General features: G+C 40.5%; 2 protein-coding genes across 7 annotated transcripts in view; one reads left to right on the top strand and one right to left on the bottom strand.

Annotated features, from left to right (window-relative positions):
* The first annotated feature begins 4,380 nt into the window (after positions 1–4,380).
* Positions 4,381–12,407, top strand: LOC131082301 (aldo-keto reductase family 1 member B7-like). Its single transcript, XM_058022080.1, has 10 exons — positions 4,381–4,605; positions 5,238–5,405; positions 6,528–6,644; positions 7,269–7,346; positions 7,798–7,920; positions 9,235–9,341; positions 9,587–9,668; positions 10,630–10,713; positions 11,528–11,610; positions 11,926–12,407. The coding sequence occupies exons 1-10, from the start codon at positions 4,537–4,539 to the stop codon at positions 11,966–11,968; spliced, it is 954 nt and encodes a 317-aa protein (XP_057878063.1). The 5' UTR covers positions 4,381–4,536; the 3' UTR covers positions 11,969–12,407.
* A 739-nt stretch (positions 12,408–13,146) lies between these two features.
* Positions 13,147–18,131, bottom strand: part of CALD1 (caldesmon 1) — a 162,172-nt gene continuing 157,187 nt past the window's right edge. For 3 of the 6 annotated variants that reach the window (XM_058022072.1, XM_058022073.1, XM_058022075.1), the window contains 3 exons: positions 16,286–16,366; positions 16,029–16,062; positions 13,147–14,777 (listed from right to left, as the gene is read on the bottom strand). In XM_058022072.1, coding sequence (XP_057878055.1) covers positions 14,755–14,777; positions 16,029–16,062; positions 16,286–16,366 — 138 coding nt within the window. In that variant the 3' untranslated portion in view covers positions 13,147–14,754. Of the gene's footprint in view, positions 14,778–16,028; positions 16,063–16,282; positions 16,367–17,825; positions 17,917–18,131 lie in introns of those variants that run through there. The other 3 variants (XM_058022074.1, XM_058022076.1, XM_058022077.1) reach the window with 3 other exon arrangements.

Here is an 18,131-nt window from a genome sequence, read left to right on the forward strand (position 1 = left end):
TAGGAGAGACTGAGAGAGCTGAGGATCCTGAGTCTGGAGAGCAGAAGGTTCAAGGGGGGCTCTTGTCAATGTACATAAATACCTGAAGGGAAGGTGCAAAGAGGACAGAGCCAGGCTCTTTTCAGTGGTGCCCAGTGCCAAGATGAGAGTCAATGGGCACAAAGTGACACAGAGGAAGGCCCCTCTACCATTACAGAACATTTTTCCACTCCAAAGGTGACTGACCATTGGCACAGTTTGCCCAGAGATGTTGTGGTGTCTCCATCTGGACACAGCTCTGAGCTTGAGCAGGGAAGAGGCTCAAGATGAATTCTAGCGGTCCCTTCCCATCTCAGCATTCTGAGATTCTGCGCTGTGTCTCAATCTTCACCCATTGCATATCCTGAAAAGGTGCCCAGTATGCCTTTAAATCCACAGCAAAAAAACCCAAGTTTACTAAAATATAAATAGCGATACTTACCTTCTTAGCAGTTAAAAAAATCACATTTGCTGTTTCACTGGTGTTGCAATCAATACATTGCAATGTTTTGTCAGCCATGCAGGAATAAACATTTGTATTAGGCTCCTCAGCATTATTACTTCAGGAAAACAATGCAAATTGTTTCCCCAAGGAACCCTATCAGCCAGGCTGACTCATGTTGGGACTTTCTACCTAAAAACTTTCATTTCTAACTGCTGGACCTGATGGTCTTGGAGATCTTTTCCAGCCTTTATGGTTCTGTGATTGTCACTGTGATATTTTCTGAAAAATCCCTTTGCCAGGATTTCTTCTCCTGGGAAGATGAGAAGCCTCAGCTTCTCCCTGTTTTGCTGCTCTGGAATGTGGTCTGGAGATTGTTTACCCAGCATGTGAATTGTTTGAACTTAATGACCAATCCCAGTCCAGATGTGTCAGGGTCTGTCACGGGTTTTATTATTCATTCTTGTCAAACCCTCTGATGTATCCTCTTTCTTTCTTTAGTATAGTTTAAGTATACCATTTCTTTTAATATAATATATGTCATAAAATAATAAATGAGCCTTCTGAGTGCTTGGTGTCAAATTCTCATCTCTCATCTCATCCTGGGGACCTCACAACACCACATATGATTCTGTCCAGACAAAACACTCCCACTGGACTGCCCACATACGAGATTTGCATTTTTTTGCCTTACACCAAAATCTGCCATGCAGGATCACCATTACTCCCTAGAAAAGTCACTCCAAAGGAGGGACAGCTCCGAATCAGACACTAGGAAATTTCCAGTCAGGCGGTAGCGACCCATGGGCATGATTAACAAGGCTCTGGACAAGTCTCCACCTGTGCCTGCAGGCTCTGATTCATTAAATATCAGGGCAGGGTGCCCGAGGGAGCTGCCAGGCTCTGCAAGGAGTGAAATCACCGTGACTCAGCTAAAAATTGAGGTGAATGGGCTCCAGCCACCACCCACTCTGCATCCAGCAAATAACAGCAGTTAGGAAACAATTAAAGCCTTTTAAACCCTCATAAAGTCAGGTTTTATGTGGCTCTGAATTATGAGTTGCCTTTCTTCGTACAGATAAAGAAATCAGAACAAAAAAAATGTTGGAATAGAAAAGTCTGTACACGTATCAGAGTCCTTCCAGCAGTTCTGCTCTGCCAGCCCATGCTGGGGCTGAGTTGCCAAAATCTCTCCCTGCTCCTCCCTGGCCTGCAGGAAGTTCACTCCAAAATCATTAATGTCTTCAAATAAAAATTTATAGGGAGCAAAGTTGTTGATGGCTCTGTTAAACAAATGGGTTAAAAAAAAAAAAAAAAGAGGCAATTATGTGGGGTTTGTACCTTCCACACCAAGATTTATTGCAATTAAAGCCATAAATAGCAATTAATAGCTCCATCTCAGCATTTCCTAGTCTAATCTGTACATAATTTTAATCAGTTCCTATTGCTGTAGCATCCAAGTGCCCTTAATAAAAAATTAGGCAATATGGATATGACATAGCTTTGGTATAAAATCTTTTCAATGTAATTGGAGATCAGTGTAAGACAAATAGTGTGGTCCTTTCTAGCCTCAAAAACAATGTACCATTACTAAATTTATAAAATCTCAACAGAGTTTCTTTTCCTTTTTTTATTTTAACATCTTTCTTTTCTGTCAAATTCATCACATCTGTCACAGTAGCTTTGTCTTTTTCTTGTTTTGGGTGGGGTTGTATGATCTATGTGTTATTTCATATTTGTTTTCAATAGAAGACACCTCCTCTCGCTCCTGCAGTTTGACCATATTGGAATTATCAGCCATTTTGAAAAATCTGATTCCCTGCTTCTCTGTCTCTACTTCATATCAGTTTGGGGTTTTTTCCCATTCTGGAATGTGTGATGACATCCAAGGCAACAGAAAGATGACAATAAAGCCTGCTTAAGCCAATGGCTTAGAAACCAGGCCAAGGAAACCAGGAAGAGATTTTGTTTATATTTAAACACAGAACATGAATTTGCTAGCCAACTGAAAAGACTGTCCCATAAAAGCAGTTTAAATAATGAAAATGCGCATAAATTTTAACAAATCATATCAAACATCACAGTTACTGGCTCAATAATTCATGGTTGCTTCTACATTTTGGTAGGCAAACACTGAAAAGTAAGTATAAAATATTTAATTCTGGCTTACACCATACAAGATGACACCAGTGGAACTTCCACAGCATTTAAATTAGTAGTCAGGGATCAGCAGTGAGCAAGTAGGAGTTTATAGCAATAGAAGGAAAAGAAAAACAGCAGACTGAAGCAGCAAAGCATCCCTGCTGTGACAACTAAACACAAAGTCCCTGTGACATGTGAGATGCCTAAGGAAGGGTGTTGAACTTACATCAGCTCCATGGTGTGAAGCATCTTTTCTTCCAGAGAGCTGCCAGCCAAGCAGCCCAGTCCCTCCAGGCTCTGCCTCTTCATTTCTGAGGCACTGCACTCATGCAGAGTCTCCTGCCACCTTTAAATATCAATTTTTGTGGAAGAGGTTTTACAGCAAATTCTGTGAGCCAGAGGGAAGTTTGGTAAGAGGATCCAAGTTTACCCCTGAAAGAATTTCCTACCAAGGTTGTTGACAGAGAAACCAAGAAAGAAAGAAGGATAAATAAGAGAAACCTGCAACTGTCTATTCCAATGAGCACTTTGTTTGTCTTTCCTGACCAATGAATAAAGTGTAAACTCCTGAGTTTTGTAAGAATGTATAAAAAGCATGCATGTTATAAGAAAAATGGGTTTGCAGCCTTCTAAACAGGAGTGTGGCTCTGTATTGTGACCATCTTAACTACAACAACTTTTCACCCTATGCAAAAAGAAGGGGGGGTTATTGGACTAAAGCACTCTGTATTGACAAGCTGTCATCACAAATCCCTCGTGCAGCATCTGACACCCTACCAGCTGTGGGTGAAATTTTAATTGAGTGAAATTTTAACTGGGAGGGAGCCCAGCCCTCTGCAGAGACAGGGAACACAGAAATGAGCTCAAAGGTAAGGCCGCGTTCCCTTTTAATGAATTCTCCTCTGAACAACAGGCAAGCCTAATATTTTTGAGGAAAAATATGAAAAATTCAGTCCATTCGCCACCACTGGAGAAAAATCCTTCAATGGGCACCCATTGCCTTGGGCAAAAATTCTCATGGCAGCCCACAGGCTCTGCCAGCTGTGGTACCATAGATTGATTAGAGATGGAAAAGACTCCAAAGTCGTCGAGTCCAACCAGTCCCCATCACATCTGCCACCAACCCATGTCCCCAAGCGTGGATGCCATGCGACAGAGAGAAAGAAAGGGCATGCATTTCTCACAGCAGCTTATGAGAATTCTCAGGGAGTTGTAAGGATGTGATAACCTGTTAAGTACAAAAAATCTGCAGGTGGTGTTTTTCTACTTCATCTTTTTGTTCTTCTCAAGGACAGCGAGGAAGGTGTTTTTGTTACCTAGCCAATTAAATAGAATGCATCGTACCACTCTATAAAAACCACGCGGCTCTCTCGAATAAGCCTTCTTTGCTTTCTACAACACTGCCTGTTCCTGTGCCATTCTCAGCACAAGAGTGACACCCAAGTGCCACATCCACACACCTTTTGAGACCTTCCAGGGGTGCTGATTCTTTGCAGCAGAACGCGTGCAAAGCGCGCCAGCTCGGCTGCTGACACATTTTGCTCTGGGTTTGCTGAGACATTTGTTTTGGGTTTGCTGAGACTTTTGCTCTGGATTTGCTGAGACGTTTTGCTCTGGGTTTTTTGCTGAGACATTTTGCTCTGGGTTTGCTGAAACATTTGTTTTGGGTTTGCTGAGACTTTTGCTCTGGATTTGCTGAGACGTTTTGCTCTGGGTTTTTTGCTGAGACATTTTGCTCTGGGTTTCCTCATTTCCAACAAATAGCTAAATCATCCCCGAGCCTCCCTGCAGCCTCAGAGGCTCTCGGGCATCCCATCCCATCCCATCCCGTGTGTGCGGCCGGTGACGAGGCGGGGAGGGACGAGGCGGGGCCGGGCCGGCTCCGGTGCTTATAGCGGCTCCGAGCGACGGACGGACAGACGGACAGCGGCACCATGGCCATCCCCTGCGTGGAGCTCAGCAACAAGATGAAGATCCCCGCCCTGGGGCTGGGCACCTGGCAGGTACCGGCGCAGGAGGGAGGCAGGGTGGGGATGCGGCGGGAGATGCCGAAATGAAGATAAAAACAATAAAACCGAGAAGGAAGCAGCCCTCCAAGAGCGGGATCCGTGCCCTGCGTGGGCCGATGGCGGCCGCTTGTGTAACCGGGCGGGATGCCAGGCAAGGGGGGGCAGCGGGGAGCAACGGGCGAGGGGGGAAAGGCAGAAAAAAATAGAAGTTAGGGGCTGGGGAAGGTGGAAGGAGGTGTAGAATGAAAGAAAGAAACGGAGCAAAAAGAGCGAGCGGCAGCGCCCGCAGCCCCGCGATGGGGTCGAGGTCGGAGCTGGGGTCGGGGCACGGACCCGCCCTGGCCGGGAGGATTCGGGGAAGGTGAAATGGCGAAACTGCTTGGGCAACACGGTGAGCAAAGAGGGGAAATGACAGTGCGGGCTGCGCTGCTGGCAGCGGCAGAGCTGGAGGTCTTGCAGAAATAAACCCCTTCCTGCAGAAACGCCGCTGCGCCTGGAAACCCCATCGCGTTTCAATGAAATGCAGGTGATGAGCAAACCCCAGAAGCAGCTGGAAAGGGGGGCAGTGAGATGTCACTGCCAGGAGGACATGGCAGAGCTCATGGCTGGCTGCTCTTTGCCCCCAGGCTCCTCCGGGAAAGGTGGAAGAGGTGGTGAAGTTTGCCATCGATGCCGGCTACCGCCACTTCGACTGCGCCTACTTCTACCAGAACGAGAATGAAATCGGGAACGCGGTGCAGCAGAAGATCAAGGAGGGAGCTGTGAAACGGGGAGACCTCTTCATTGTCACTAAGGTACAAGGATGCAGGATTATTGGGGCATTTAGTTTTTCTTGCAGAGAAACCCTTGTTGTAGCTGTAAAGTCACATAGGGACCTATTCCCTCCTCTGACATTCACTTCATGGTTTTCTTGTTGTGTATTTGCATCTCATCCTATATTTGCAATTTGGACTCAGCTTTATCAGGAACTGCTGAGAACTTAGGAAAGATATCACGGCTATTGATTATCCAATAATTTCCTGACATCGATTAAGTCAATTGTACCGGATGTTCAGTTGGACACACCCAAGATAAGGGGGGAAAAAGTAAGATTAAAAAAAGGGCAAGATGGTTGTCTGGATTCATCAGTGCTAAGCAAGACATTTGAAATTTCTGTTATGTACAAATGGTACATAACAGAGATTTCAAACGAAAAATTTGAAATTTCAAATGAAAAATTTGAAATAAAATACTTTGATTTCTGCTCTGAAAGGGAGCAGAAATCAAAGTATTTTTTAGGTGTCTTCTTTGTTCCTTATCTCATTCACTTGTCCCAGATGTTCTTCTTAACAAAAAGAACAGTTCAGCTAAAAAATTTGGGGGTTTTCACCAGCAAAACCAGAAAACTTTATGTAACTAAGTATATAAGAGTATAACTAAGACTTCTCATGTTGAACTTTGTTTTTGTTAAAGAACATGGTTTCTTTTAATAATACTTGCTCTTCTAATTAAACTACTTGAATTTTGATTTTGAAAATGAAGTAAAATTGACAACCATTCTCCATTCTCTCCTCTTTTCTGTCCCAGCTAAAAGGGACAGAATGAAGGTATCTATGAGCTGTTCAATAGTCAAAATTTAGGCTGAAAAAAATAACTGTAACACTGACATCTTTGCTGCGTCCGATGCCAGATTTTTATATTTATACCTAAGAATATTTTCTCATAAGTGGGAATCCTGACTCCACCTTCATTACAGTTGGCTTTGGGGTCTGCCTTTAACAGTGAAATGCCACATCCTCATCTTCAGCATGCACTGACTTCAGTGGGGAAGGAGTTTTCCTCCCACCTCCAAGTGAGAAGCTTCTGTGCTCTGGTCTGCCCTGTCAAGTGACAGTAAAGTGACAGTCAGGACAGTTGGGCTTGTTCTCTTCCCTCAGCTGTGGAACACCTTCCATGAGAAGTCCCTGGTGAAGGTAGGGTTCCAGAAGAGCCTTGCTGCCCTCCAGCTGGACTACCTGGACCTCTACCTGATGCACTTCCCCATGGGATTCAAGGTACTCCTGCTCTCCACACCTTTCCTCCTTTCCTGCCCACAAACACACTGAGTTCTCTCATCTTTGCTGGGGCCATCTTCGTCACACACCTGGGATTTGGGGTTCATTTGATCCCTGCAGTAGCAAGAATTAAGTGTGTTTTATCACAGGGGTCTGGCTTTTCATGCCTTTTGGAATGAGGTGTGGATGTGAGCACCCTGGGTCCTCTGGTAACCAGCACAGGTTATAGCATGAACACCTTGATTTTTAGGGATGTTGGCTTGGCCTGAAGTAACCAGCAGTGAAAAATGAAGTGTAGCACAGAAGGAATGTGTTTCTTCCCCCAGTCTACATCTGTGTGAAATAAATAAAAAACTAGAATAAAGGGGCTGTGCAGTGTCAGTCCCCTCTCCAGGCCTGCCAAAGTTACATAATTATTACTAATCCTCACACTCTTTGCATGCAGGGACTCATTTTGCAAAATATGGCCTTCATCCAAAAGAGAATATTGATGGACAAGCATCATTTTTAGTTATGCAAGATGTTTAAACAACCTGCTAACTCGCTGTAAATGGAGTCCAAAGTGCTGGCACACTGTAGGAAATCAAACACTTTAAAAAGTCTGTGTATTATCTGCTTTAACAGGCTGGTGAAGAGCTGCATCCCCTGGATGACAAGGGGCACAGTGTTCCCAGTGACACAGATTTCCTGGACACCTGGGAGGTAAGTCACTATTTTCTCTTCAGAGAAAGTCTCAGCTCTAAAGATGGAGCAGAGATTTGTGGGCAAAATTAAATTAAGGGATATGTTTGGGTGTGAAGGACAGCCACACGAAATTGTATTTCAACCAGCTTGTATCTCTTGTTTTGGGGAGCAAGAAGGGGCTGGTTTTAGTAAGGCTAAAGAGAAGGAAGCTATCAGCACTCTAGTTACTGTTCCTAAAACATTTGGATACACACAATGGTAGAACCAACCTTTCAGATTAATCTAGGTGTGGCTGCTAATTTACTGGGCATTCATACAGTTAGGATTCTATTTTATGAACTGAGATACTTCTATGTAATCTAATCTAGAGTTGTTTGTTCATTTGCCACAAGCTTGAGAGAAATAAAATAATGCAGTTTGACAGCAATACCACCAGCTCACACCCACCTTGGTTGTCCTTACTCACCAGGCCATGGAGGAGCTGGTGGATGCCGGCCTGGTAAAAGCCATTGGAGTCTCCAACTTCAACCATGAGCAGATTGAAAGAATCTTGAACAAACCAGGACTGAAACACAAGCCTGTAATGAACCAGGTGAGAATTTTCTTTTCCTTCCTCAGCTAACCTTGCAGTCTGGAATCATAGAATGGATTAGGGTTGGAATCATGGAATGGATTAGGATTGGAATCCATACTTTGAGGATTGCCTAGATCCCCTTTCCATGAGGCTGGGACCTTCCACTTAAAAGCATTCCTAAATCTATTTAGAATATATATGTGTGTGTATATAATCAGAGTATACCTAAATTCATATAATATATAATATACATATTCTATAAATTGTATATAATATGTATTTATAAATAATATATATAATATAATAATATATTATATTAAAATATCTCTTTAGATATATAAATAATATATATTTGGAATAATATTAAATATATTCAGCAAAATCCCCACTGGGAGTTTCTGCACCAGCACGGGACTATACAGGGATGCACAGGACTTACTAATTTTTCAACATCATAATGAATAAACCACTCAACTTCAAAATAATTTCAAAATAAACCACTCAACTTCATTATGGAAAGGAGGTTGAAGAGTACAATTGCATAACAAATTCTCACCTCATACGTCATGAATGTAATCACAGGACAGCAGCAGCTTAGGGATCTTCTGATTTTCTTCCATTTCCAAAACACTCTGCACGCAGCTGAGGGTGCTGAACGCCCATCTCTTCCAGATGGGGAGTACCCAGGGGAATCCCCACACCAGCTCAGGTGTAAGTTAACCACTGTACACGTTTTTCACGTCACCATGCCTGGTGGTGAAGCCCCAGTGTTAGAGACAGCTGTGTGTGTGCACAGGGCCACGTGAGGAGCACAGACACAGCCCTGTGGCCATGCCATGGCTTGCGGCAGTTGAGCCGCACATCCCCATGGAGCTCCTGCTGCTTTCAGGATGTTTTATCCAAACATCTGTTTGCAAACTGAGCTTGCTTCCTTAGGTTTGCTCAGATCACCTCCCCAAGCTTCTTCAGGAATGAGAGGCTCCTTGAGGCAAGGAGAGGTTGGGTGCATCAGAGCAGAGAATAAACTTGAGGCATTCTGAGCTGCCCCTCTGACGGTGCAATCCTGCCCTTGCAGTAGTCCAGGAAGGCTCATTGCTCAGATTCCACAGATAACACTGTTCTCATCTATTTTTTGCTTTCTGTGGGTAATACATGAGAAAGCTCTATCCTCTAGATACTGTGACTTTAATAACTGTTTTATAAGATGGATTTGAATCATGATACTGGAAGTCAAGTCTTCACATTTTCTTTGACCCAAGAGGATTTAAAATGTGATGCTCTGCATCTCAGCAAGGTCTGCCTCTTTCATCAACCATCTTTCTGTGCTTGCAGGTGGAATGCCACCCATACCTGACCCAGGAGAAGCTGGTCAAGTACTGTAAATCCAAAGGGATTGCTGTGACAGCCTACAGCCCCCTGGGCTCTCCTAACCGCCCGTGGTAAGAGAGCTCTGCAGCCTTTCTGAACACAAAACACTGCAGTTGAACTAGGGAGGTTATATTGTTATTATTGTTATTATTATAATAATTATCATTATTATTATTATCATTATTACTATTGAATTAGGTAAATGATACAGTTAAAATGAGAAGTTCTGTTGTCTTGATGCAGATTATCACATGATGTAAGGCTCCTACAGGGAAGCCATCACCTTTCTACTGCCACCGTCTCTGTTTTTTAACAGGGCTAAACCAGGGGAGCCCACACTTATGGATGACCCCAAGATTAAAGACATTGCAGCCAGACATCACAAAAGCCCCGCCCAGGTAAGGTGTCAGAGCAAACCATTGCTCCTCCTTGGATATTTTACAAGCCAGTCCCAGCAGATGCTACTTTCTCTAGAGATATACATTATAATGTATGACTCTTCAGATATGAAGAGTCAAATTAATGACTCTTCATTCTGCCCAAGTTCTTAAGAGCATTCATAAAAATTATCAGCTAATTTTCAAGGAGGTCTTGAGTGCCAGCTTTTGGGTTGGACTGATCAGGAATGGCATATGCTTACCTCAGGTGTTCACCTTCCTAAATTTTTATACCTTTCTCCAGCTAATTTATTCTTCAGAAGAGTACTGTAATTTGGAGACATATTTGATTGCTTCCAATCTGCTTGTGTTCACAAGGAATTATTGCTTGATTATTTAAGAATTTTTTCTTTCTATTAGTTTGCTAGTCACACAAATTAGTTGTTGTCTGGGGTGTGCAGAACTTGCACTTCAAACAAAGCCCCATGTTCACATGCATTCATATTTTAAGGCAGAGCTTGATGAAAACATGAATGCAACAGTTGGGTTTTTGGAGGGGGAACTTTTAAATTCTATAAATATGTTTTTCTTTTTATGGACTTCCAAAAGCTGAACCTTTGTGAGTACTTACCTGTGAGCCCAAAATAATCTGTGGTGTCATTATGCTCATTGAATCTGAGCACTCACATAATACAAGCCAGAGCATCATCATTTTTCTCCCCTTGCTACCACCCTAAACAAAACCAAAACAAATCCTGCAAAAGCCACAATGTAGAAACAACATAGGCTAGAAGAAAATATGGTTTTCCAGTCTTCTGTCAAATACATGAGCAAATCCTGGCATATCAAAATCCTGTGTGCAACGTGGCAATCTTCCAAAGAGTGAAAAATAAATTGTAGATTAAAAGAAAATAAAATCCACAAAATGTGTTTGCATAGATTTCCTGGGACCTCAGTGTTCATGCTCCTTGTTCTTCCCTAGGTGCTGATCCGCTTTCTGGTGCAAAGAGACATCATTGTCATTCCCAAGTCTGACAAACCTCACCGTGTTGAGGAGAACATGAAGGTGAAATTCCCTTGGGAAATGCTGCTGCCTGGTTTTGTGCAGGATGGGCACCCACACCCAGAGCCCCTCTGTGTTTCCAAGCAGCACCTGAGGCACTGGAATGGGCATACTGAGATTTGAAAACCTGGGGAGAAGCATTTTGTACCTGCTGGGAGAGAAATGGATTACACCAGGGCTGCCCCAGGTTTGGACTTGCCCTTGGGGAAAAGGTTAACAAGTCTTTAGGGTGTAAAGGAAAAGCTGAGAACAAACACCAGACCTGTTAGAGTTTGTCTCACTGTGAGGCTGTGGCTCCCCTTGGCACTGAAGTTTGAAGTTTAGCTGGATGTTTGCTCATAAGGTGTGGCATCTTATATAACACCTCTGTATTGCTTTCAATCCATGGTGACAGGGTTTGTAGATTATTTTTCCCATGAACCCCTATCAATAACTCTTCAGATGATGACCTGTGAGGCAACTATTTGCAGTTGATACCCAGTAGCCCTCTCTGGGAGCAGAAATTTTACCTCCAGTTCAGTATTTGTGACACATCCTGAGCACATAAAGTCTTTGTGTGCATTACAACCCAAAGTGCAGCAGTGTTGGAATTCAGCCACCCAGAAATGTAAGACTTTGGTATGAGCAGCAGCTCAGAAACAAAAGGACTGTCTTGATGACTTCCAGGGTTCTTATTTGCCTGAGAAATAAGAGGATTGCTTAACTGTGCTTAATGCATTCCTGCCTCAAGTCCTAAGTGCATGAAGCACACTTAGGAGCTAATTACTTACAAACCTAACTAAAAGGAGCTTTTTTTTTTTCTCTCTTTTCCTGCTAGGTATTTGATTTTGAACTGTCCAAAAAGGAGATGGATGTCATCCTCAGCTTTAACAGGAACTGGAGGGCAGTTCCAGTGACCCAGTACGTTCCTTATTATCCTTACTATCCATTTGTCCTATTTCTGCCTGTATTTTCACACACCCCATCTTGAAAACATACATGACCAAAACCAAAACTTTAAACTTGAATGAGGCATGTCCTGGATCTTCATGAGGGAGATTCATTTGGAGTGTTCCCTCCAGCATGTTGGTGTTCCAGGGGCTTTCTCCAGGCCTGTGTTCAGTTTGATTACACCTGCAGAGTGCATTGGCATTTGGGGAGGGAGGCTGCAAAGGGAAATGCTGCTCAGGATCCTTTCTTCAGTGTTTGAATAATGTCTTGTCTTTCTCTTTTCAGAGCTGTCAACCACAAGGACTACCCATTCAAAGCAGAGTATTAAATGCAGGTGGTTCCTGCAGGACCTCCATTTACCTCCTTCCAGATTAGATGTGCTCTGCAGCTTCATCTTAATTTCTTCTTTTGTACCTGATAATTGTTGTGAGCAGTTATTTTTTCCTCCTTTTTTTTAAGGAGGAGACCACTAACTGATATAAGAATGCAGCAATAAGGGTGGGGTTTTTGTAAAGATGCTTAACTTGATTAGTAGTAAAAAGACAATGCCTTTTCCTTTTCCTTCCTTTTTATCTGGGTAATTAGAGACATACTTAACAAAAAACCAGAGACTTACATGAACTTTTTATATGCTACTTCCAGTGTAGTCAGTCATACTGGCTCATGAGTCACTGCCAAAGAATGCTCTAATTACATTGCTTTTTTAATATATTTGTGATTTTCATAGAGTATTTCTAATGCTTTAAATTTTTATATGAATAAAGTTTATCAACCACAAAAGTTGATCAGTGTGGTCCTTAAATTGTTTTATACAGTTTTTCTAAAGTCTGGGGTTTTACAAATTTAAATACAGATAGAAATAAGTTTCTATAATTTCTGTACTAGGACATACAGATCAGTTTGTGGCTTATTCTTCAAAACAAGGTTGAGGTCTAGGAAGGACCTAAAGAACAAAGGTTTCCTCACACAACCCTTCCTCTGAACACCCAGAAATTGAGCTCCTGTGTGTTTCCTGGGGAAAGCTGAAGGCAGCATCATGGGCAGGGATAACTCACAGTAAAACCCAGCCAGCTGAACACAAGGGCTGCCTCCAACACCAGACTGGGAGTCTCAAACATGAACTGAGATTTTTGCAGCTCTGCTGGCAGCATCCAGGACATTACACTCAGACACAAGCTGGCTTTATCTAAGGAAAGCACAGAAAAAAATTTTTCTTAAAAATCACCAAAGCAAACCCTGAGACAGACTCACAGTTAATTGCTCTAAAAATATATTCAAATTCAAGTATTTTCATATTCAAAATTTTTTTTTTTTCAGATTTTGCTAGGCCAAATCCAAGCTGGTTTGTGGCATCAGGAGTGACATCCCTAGGAGTTCTTCACCTTATCTCACAGGGACTCAGCACAATTCCTACCCCACTCACAACAACTGCTCCATTCCAGCTCATTAACAAAAGGGGCTGCTGATGGAAATATTCCATTTATTGCAGATGCAGTTTCAGAATACATTGGTTGAACAAATGGTTTTTATTGCAGCTATCAGATGCATTTGAAAGACTCAGAGGAGTGTTTACAAAACCCCCAAACAAAAACCACGACAACCCACAGGCAATGTCAGGCACAGTCTCACCCCCTACAGATAACTTTGTGCATCCCTAGATGTAAACAAGGTGTTTCAGCCAGGCAGGGGAGCCCAGCTTTGGGTTGGAATAGGAATTTACACTTCTTTAGGAAGAAGCCAGGGGCTGTAAGAGATGGAAGTGGTGATAAGGGAGCTCCTGGGGGTTCTGGTGCACAACAAAGCTGTTATCAATGTGCTCAGGTGCTGCCTGAGTTGCTCAGTTTATGCCACCCATACACTGTAGGATGAAAATGCTAAACTGCAGGGCATGTAAATCCAAACCAGTCCTAAAGCCATGTGTTTACGATGTACAAATGAAAACATCTGTCAATAGGATATTCAGGGGAGAGAGGTAAAAAGAAGCATGACAAAGATAGAGGTTTACTTCATTTTCCCTGGACCTGGTGTAGGGCACCGATGGATGGCAAGATTTAGTGTACAGTCATTTGAAACAAGCTCCAACTCTGTTAACATTTTTTTTCTTTTTAATTATGGTAGTTTTATATAAATTAAACTACAACGTTTTATACAAGTGACCTATTTTTGACCCACTATACCCTTACCTTTTCCTCTTTTAAAAATTATACTTTCTTTTTAATTACCCATTACTGGGCAACTGACATTTAAATTTTTTTAATACTTATCTCACCATACCTCTAATGACAATTATGAAATCTTACTATAGAAAAGTGTGTGATTTTGTCTTTATTTTTTTTAAGCTGTGATATTGGCTAATTATGTATGTTTATTGCTAAATATAATACTCTAGCACATATTAAAGCATTCTACCATTAGTAGTGCCTTTAGGCTAAACTTTGTAAAGCTATGTGTGTATATATATTCTAGATTGCATTCAATTACTAGTCACTAACAACAAAAAGAAATATCAGTACCGCTGTCAGCTAACATAATCATCCAAATTTAGGTATTAACTTAAACTAGAATGGAAAAATTGATACTTAAAAAAAAGTATAAAACAAAAAAAAATTAAAACACGTTATTGATGCAGTATTTCTCATGACATGGGCAACTTACAGAAAATATTACATTGTCAACTAAAGATATTTCTTCCATGCCTTAGTCTAAAGTGCAGAAAGAAAAAGACTTCTGTATTACAAAAGTAACCATTGGTTTCATAGGTTTACTGCACACCTTTCCCAAGCAATTTCACTTTACATGTGTTTTGGGTCGGCCTCTAACGCCAGCTGAAATCACTGTTCAGATACATATTTATGACTTTCAGTAGGAGAGTCTATATATTTCACAGCATGGGTTTCTTTAGGAATAAAGGCTCTTGTGCAAAGGCAGTACTATTCTGATGAATGTCTAGACTGATTATTAAATACAGTGCTAATATACATGGTTTTAACTGGGATAATGCAAAAAAAAGAGACATTTTGGTAAGTAAACATAAATATAAAAAGAACAATTTAGCACTTTTTCCTTTTTTGTTTTTTCCCCCAAACTGATTGGTCCAGCGTCTTTAGTGGCCTTCTAGGGTTCTTGTCTCACACCTGCTGAGAAAGAGACAGATTAAATATGGCTTGAAATAACCCAGACATATCCCTAGAACAGAAAGGGCACAGTTCTCTAGGATAACATGTAAAAAGGCAGGACACAGCTGGGTGCTGCTCTGCTGCTGTATTGGGGTGATTTCCAGGTGGACAAAAATCAGGATTTCAGCCTCTGAGGAGAGACTCAGCATTGTCCAAACCCCTGCGCTGGGACTGCTTCTGTGGGTGGAAAACAGCCCAAAAACCCCTCTCCTGACACTTTGGTTAGAAAAGGACAAGAGGAACAAAACAATTCTGCTTTGGACAACTCTCAACCAAAAATAAAAGTTCACTGGTGCACCATACATCTGGCTTTACATAAAACCACTAAAAATGTGTGGGCACACATTGAAGTATAGAAAATCAAGAGTTTTTCTCTATTTGATCATTTCACTCTTAGCAAAGAATCGAGGGATGCTGCAAAGCATCCTTAAAGCCATTAAATTGGTCAGTGAACTTCCATTCTTCCCCACTGTTCTTAGCCATACAATTACTTTAATTTGCTTTATTTGGAGTGCTTTAAAATGAAAAATAAAAAAAAATTAAGTACATATTAAATAAAATTTAAAATTAAAAATAAAAAAATATGAGGGATATTTTGCCAATTTCTTTCTGTAAAACTAGGTCGTGTTTCACCAGCCAGTGGTTTCAAAATGAAAATAGCACAACTATTTTTGCCCTGAAAAGACACCAGTGCACAGCTCCAGCAAAAGCAGTTTCTCAACCATTCGTGTTTCAATGATATTTTAATGGAGTTTTTGAAAGGCAAAGGCAAAAAGGGGTTTCTGCATCAACATGAACAGCTGCAGAATTTTAAAACACAGGTACACCTATGCAAAAATGTGGCAATGTTTCTGTATAATAATAGGTATTACAATGTTTGCATTGTATTATTATATGTACACCATCAACTACATTATAATTTTATTAAATATATTTATAATATATCAATAGTAATGATTTGCTATTAAATTAAATTAATTATTAAATTAATTTAATTATTACATATTTAAATATTAATACCTTAATATTGATATTTGAATACATAAAATTTACTTTAATTATTTTATTAAATTTCTATTATTTTAAAATACAGTATATTAAACAGTGTATGTATGTTAACATTACATACATAACATGATTATATTATATATATGTAATAATATGCATTAAACTATAGAAAGAGGTGGAATATATGATTATGGCATTACTTACCATTAGTCTCTGATTTTTTCCCTGTAGCTGATACCTGTTTGAAAAAGAAAAAACACATTATTAATATCCCATATAGCAGAAAATTGCTATTTATAACAGGAACAATAAAATCCAGATATCTACACATAACACAGCTCTACAAACCATGAATATGAAAGTGATACACTGCTTTCTGAACCTCATTGTGCTTTCTTTTATAGATAAAAAGATGGGTTAGTAACTCAAATCCTGTAAACACTACCCAGAAGTGTTATTACCTTAGAAGCAGCACCTGGCTTCTCCACTGACTGCTTCTCCCAGAGATTACGTTTGCCAGAGACATCTCCTGGTCTTAAATCCTGTATTTTTAATGTCAGAGAACAGAAACCAACATTAGTTCAGGTATATTTTCACTTGTTAAGAAAAAGTTAAAATGTCACTTCCTCACGAGAGAAATTGAGGAACATCCACCAGAGGTAAACATTACATTGTCTATCAGTTATAAAGGATTATATTTCACAAAATAACTCCACACATATCCATGTTTTAAGACAAAAAACAATCCTGATGCATTTATATTATATGGCACAGACTGGTCTTAACTCAGTATGTTCAACTTAGGGAGTACAGTGAAGAGTTACTGCACCCTCACATTTTTACAAAAAAAAAATCAAATTTTTTGCAGGAAAAAAACCCCACATTTTTTCAGGGAAAGTATTTCTGCTAGGGAGGAATTCAAAAGTAGCTTTTCTTGGTTATTTCAGGTCAAAATAAAAATATTTTATTTAAAAAATTATGTAAATACAGATTTTGAGTTTTAATACAACAGAAGAGCAGATCTTGCTCTACATCTTTAAATACAGATTTCAGCACTTATCACTATAATCCTTCATATCCATTCAAATTTCCATTTCCATTGCATCCTTTGCAGCCTTAGGACGTGCCAATCACTAGCCTATAAGAAAAACAAAAAACAAAAGAAAACCCCAAAAAAACAAGCAAAAAAACCTAGATGAGGTAAAGTGATTAAAGAATAGTAGTAATCTCTGAAAATGAGTGTATTATTGCAACTTTAATCAAAATACTATAAAAATGTCAATTAGCTTCTTGGGGGAAAGGAGGGCTGCAAATGAAAATGAAAACTGCTGGGCAGCTGGATTGATTCCACCTCTGTGCATGGCAAACAAGAGACTCAAACAATTTTGCACATAATTAATCTCCTTTTCAGGAAGTATTCAGGTCCTGCAGGTTTTATACTGCCCATCCACTGGGAGGTAAATTTTCTGCACATGAGAATTTCCACCTGTGAAATGCTCAGTGATGAACAGAAATAAGATTCCTGCAAGGGATTTTTGCACCCAGCAGAGACCCTTAGAACTGATCATAATTTGCAGCCACACAGGGTTGCTGATCATTAAAATTTGAAGCCAATTCTGCTTCTTAAAAAGGCAGTTCAATCATAATAGAAGAAGGAAGAAAGCAATTTTGACCTTATCACAAAGCCATTTGCAGGGGACATCATCACAAATCCACTTACATAGTCCTGAAATAACTTGGGATCTGTGACTTTGGTTCACTGTAAAACTGAAATATTTGCTCTGCCTTGAATTTAATATTTTTCCAAAACCCACAAGAATCCTGTTGGTCACCAAAACTTTGAACATTTCATTACTTTGGTGGAATGTGACGAGAGTGAGAAGTTCTTTGCTAAATAAGAAATTCTAGCCTTCCCTTTCATTTATCCTGACTAAAAAAAAAGTACAAATCACACATTATAGATGCACATAAACCTTCATAGTCAATGATAAACAGGTTTACCTGACCAACTTAGCAAACAGACCCCCAAAGAAGAAGAATAGGAGGAGGGCGCGTTCCTTCAAGCAGAGACATTGAAAGAAGAAAGAACAATCTATTTGAGAAAGAGGGAAATCAAGACATAGATAGAAACAGCTGGCTGAGGGAAAAACAAGAAATTAGTTTTACATTGTCTGAAAGATACAATTTAAAAGAAAAGAGAGAAAAATCTGGAGGCAGATTCTGTGGTGGATAATGCTGCAAATTTCAAACTCTTCTTCGGGACAAACAGGAGTGTGAAATGAGAGAGTGTTTTTCAGGCTGCACTTT

This window comes from Melospiza georgiana, chromosome 4 (assembly GCF_028018845.1).
Source record: "Melospiza georgiana isolate bMelGeo1 chromosome 4, bMelGeo1.pri, whole genome shotgun sequence".
Lineage (NCBI taxonomy): Eukaryota > Metazoa > Chordata > Aves > Passeriformes > Passerellidae > Melospiza > Melospiza georgiana.

What these genes read in the sequence shown, in the direction of transcription:
- LOC131082301 (XM_058022080.1), top strand. Translation starts at nt 4,537, where the DNA reads ATGGCCATCCCCTGCGTGGAGCTCAGCAACAAGATGAAGATCCCCGCC. An exon ending in TGGGGCTGGGCACCTGGCAG is followed by an intron (nt 4,606 to 5,237) that starts GTACCGGCGCAG and finishes CTTTGCCCCCAG; the next exon opens with GCTCCTCCGGGAAAGGTGGA. An exon ending in AGGGCAGTTCCAGTGACCCA is followed by an intron (nt 11,611 to 11,925) that starts GTACGTTCCTTA and finishes TTCTCTTTTCAG; the next exon opens with AGCTGTCAACCACAAGGACT.